This window comes from Octopus bimaculoides, chromosome 1, assembly GCF_001194135.2.
Source record: "Octopus bimaculoides isolate UCB-OBI-ISO-001 chromosome 1, ASM119413v2, whole genome shotgun sequence".
NCBI lineage: Eukaryota > Metazoa > Mollusca > Cephalopoda > Octopoda > Octopodidae > Octopus > Octopus bimaculoides.
The window spans coordinates 85,544,164-85,545,032 of NC_068981.1; the positions used below are offsets into that span (position 1 = coordinate 85,544,164).

The following is an 869-nucleotide window of genomic DNA, read 5'->3' on the forward strand; positions in this document are numbered from 1 at the left end:
TTTTTACATTAATCGTATTTCGGCCAAAGTTCTTTCGTCACACTTCTGTGACTTCATCGGTGGTCCTTTCAACACACGATTTCACATGTTATATATATATATGTGTGTGTGTGTGTGTGTGTGTGTGTGTGTGTGTGTGTGTGTGTGTGTGTGTGTGTGTGTATGTATGTATCAGACTCTTTTTTATAGTCTTAGTCAATAACTGTGTATCACCTTCAAATAGCCACAAATGAGTTGCAGCGAGATTGAACCTTATATTACAAGTGCCTTAAGTGCTTCGACTTGTTTGCTATCATGTGCAAAAAACATTTGTATAAGGTTTATTTTTTTATCTAACACTGTGTGTCGTAACGATTGTACACAAATTGTCTATACAATTATGTGTACTGACATAAAAATGGGGAAAAATTGTATAACAGGCGGTCTGAAGTATCACACTGGAATATAGTTCCCAACAAGTGACAGGTACGTGATTCGAGCCTTCAAGCACTGTCAGTGAGCCTGTTTCTTCTTGACGCTTATGATACCTATTATGTGTAGAGGATGTATGTATTTATATACCTGTGTACGTGCATATTTGAATACAATTATGAAAATGTTATGGCAAATACATATAGAACAGTATATGCATGAGTTACATTCAAAGTATTCAGGAGTATTGAACGAATATAATACATATTTATATTTCTATAATAGATGATCCGAAACCCAATGGAAGGTTCCGGTTGTTATGCTATTTGTGCAGCTGTGTTACGCAACCAAAATTCGGTCATTGAACATTTAAATTTTCAGGTATTCGATTATTATTATTATTATTATTATTATTATTATTATTATTATTATTATTATTATTATTATTATTATTATTA

General features: G+C 32.5%; 1 protein-coding gene across 1 annotated transcript in view; it reads left to right on the top strand.

Moving 5' to 3' along the window:
- The window catches only part of LOC106868572 (leucine-rich repeat-containing protein 74B), a 62,841-nt gene that overhangs the window by 53,813 nt on the left and 8,159 nt on the right, over nucleotides 1-869 (top strand). The window contains exon 13 of the mRNA XM_014913893.2: nucleotides 697-792. Coding sequence (XP_014769379.2) covers nucleotides 697-792 — 96 coding nt within the window. The remainder of the gene's footprint in view (nucleotides 1-696; nucleotides 793-869) is intronic.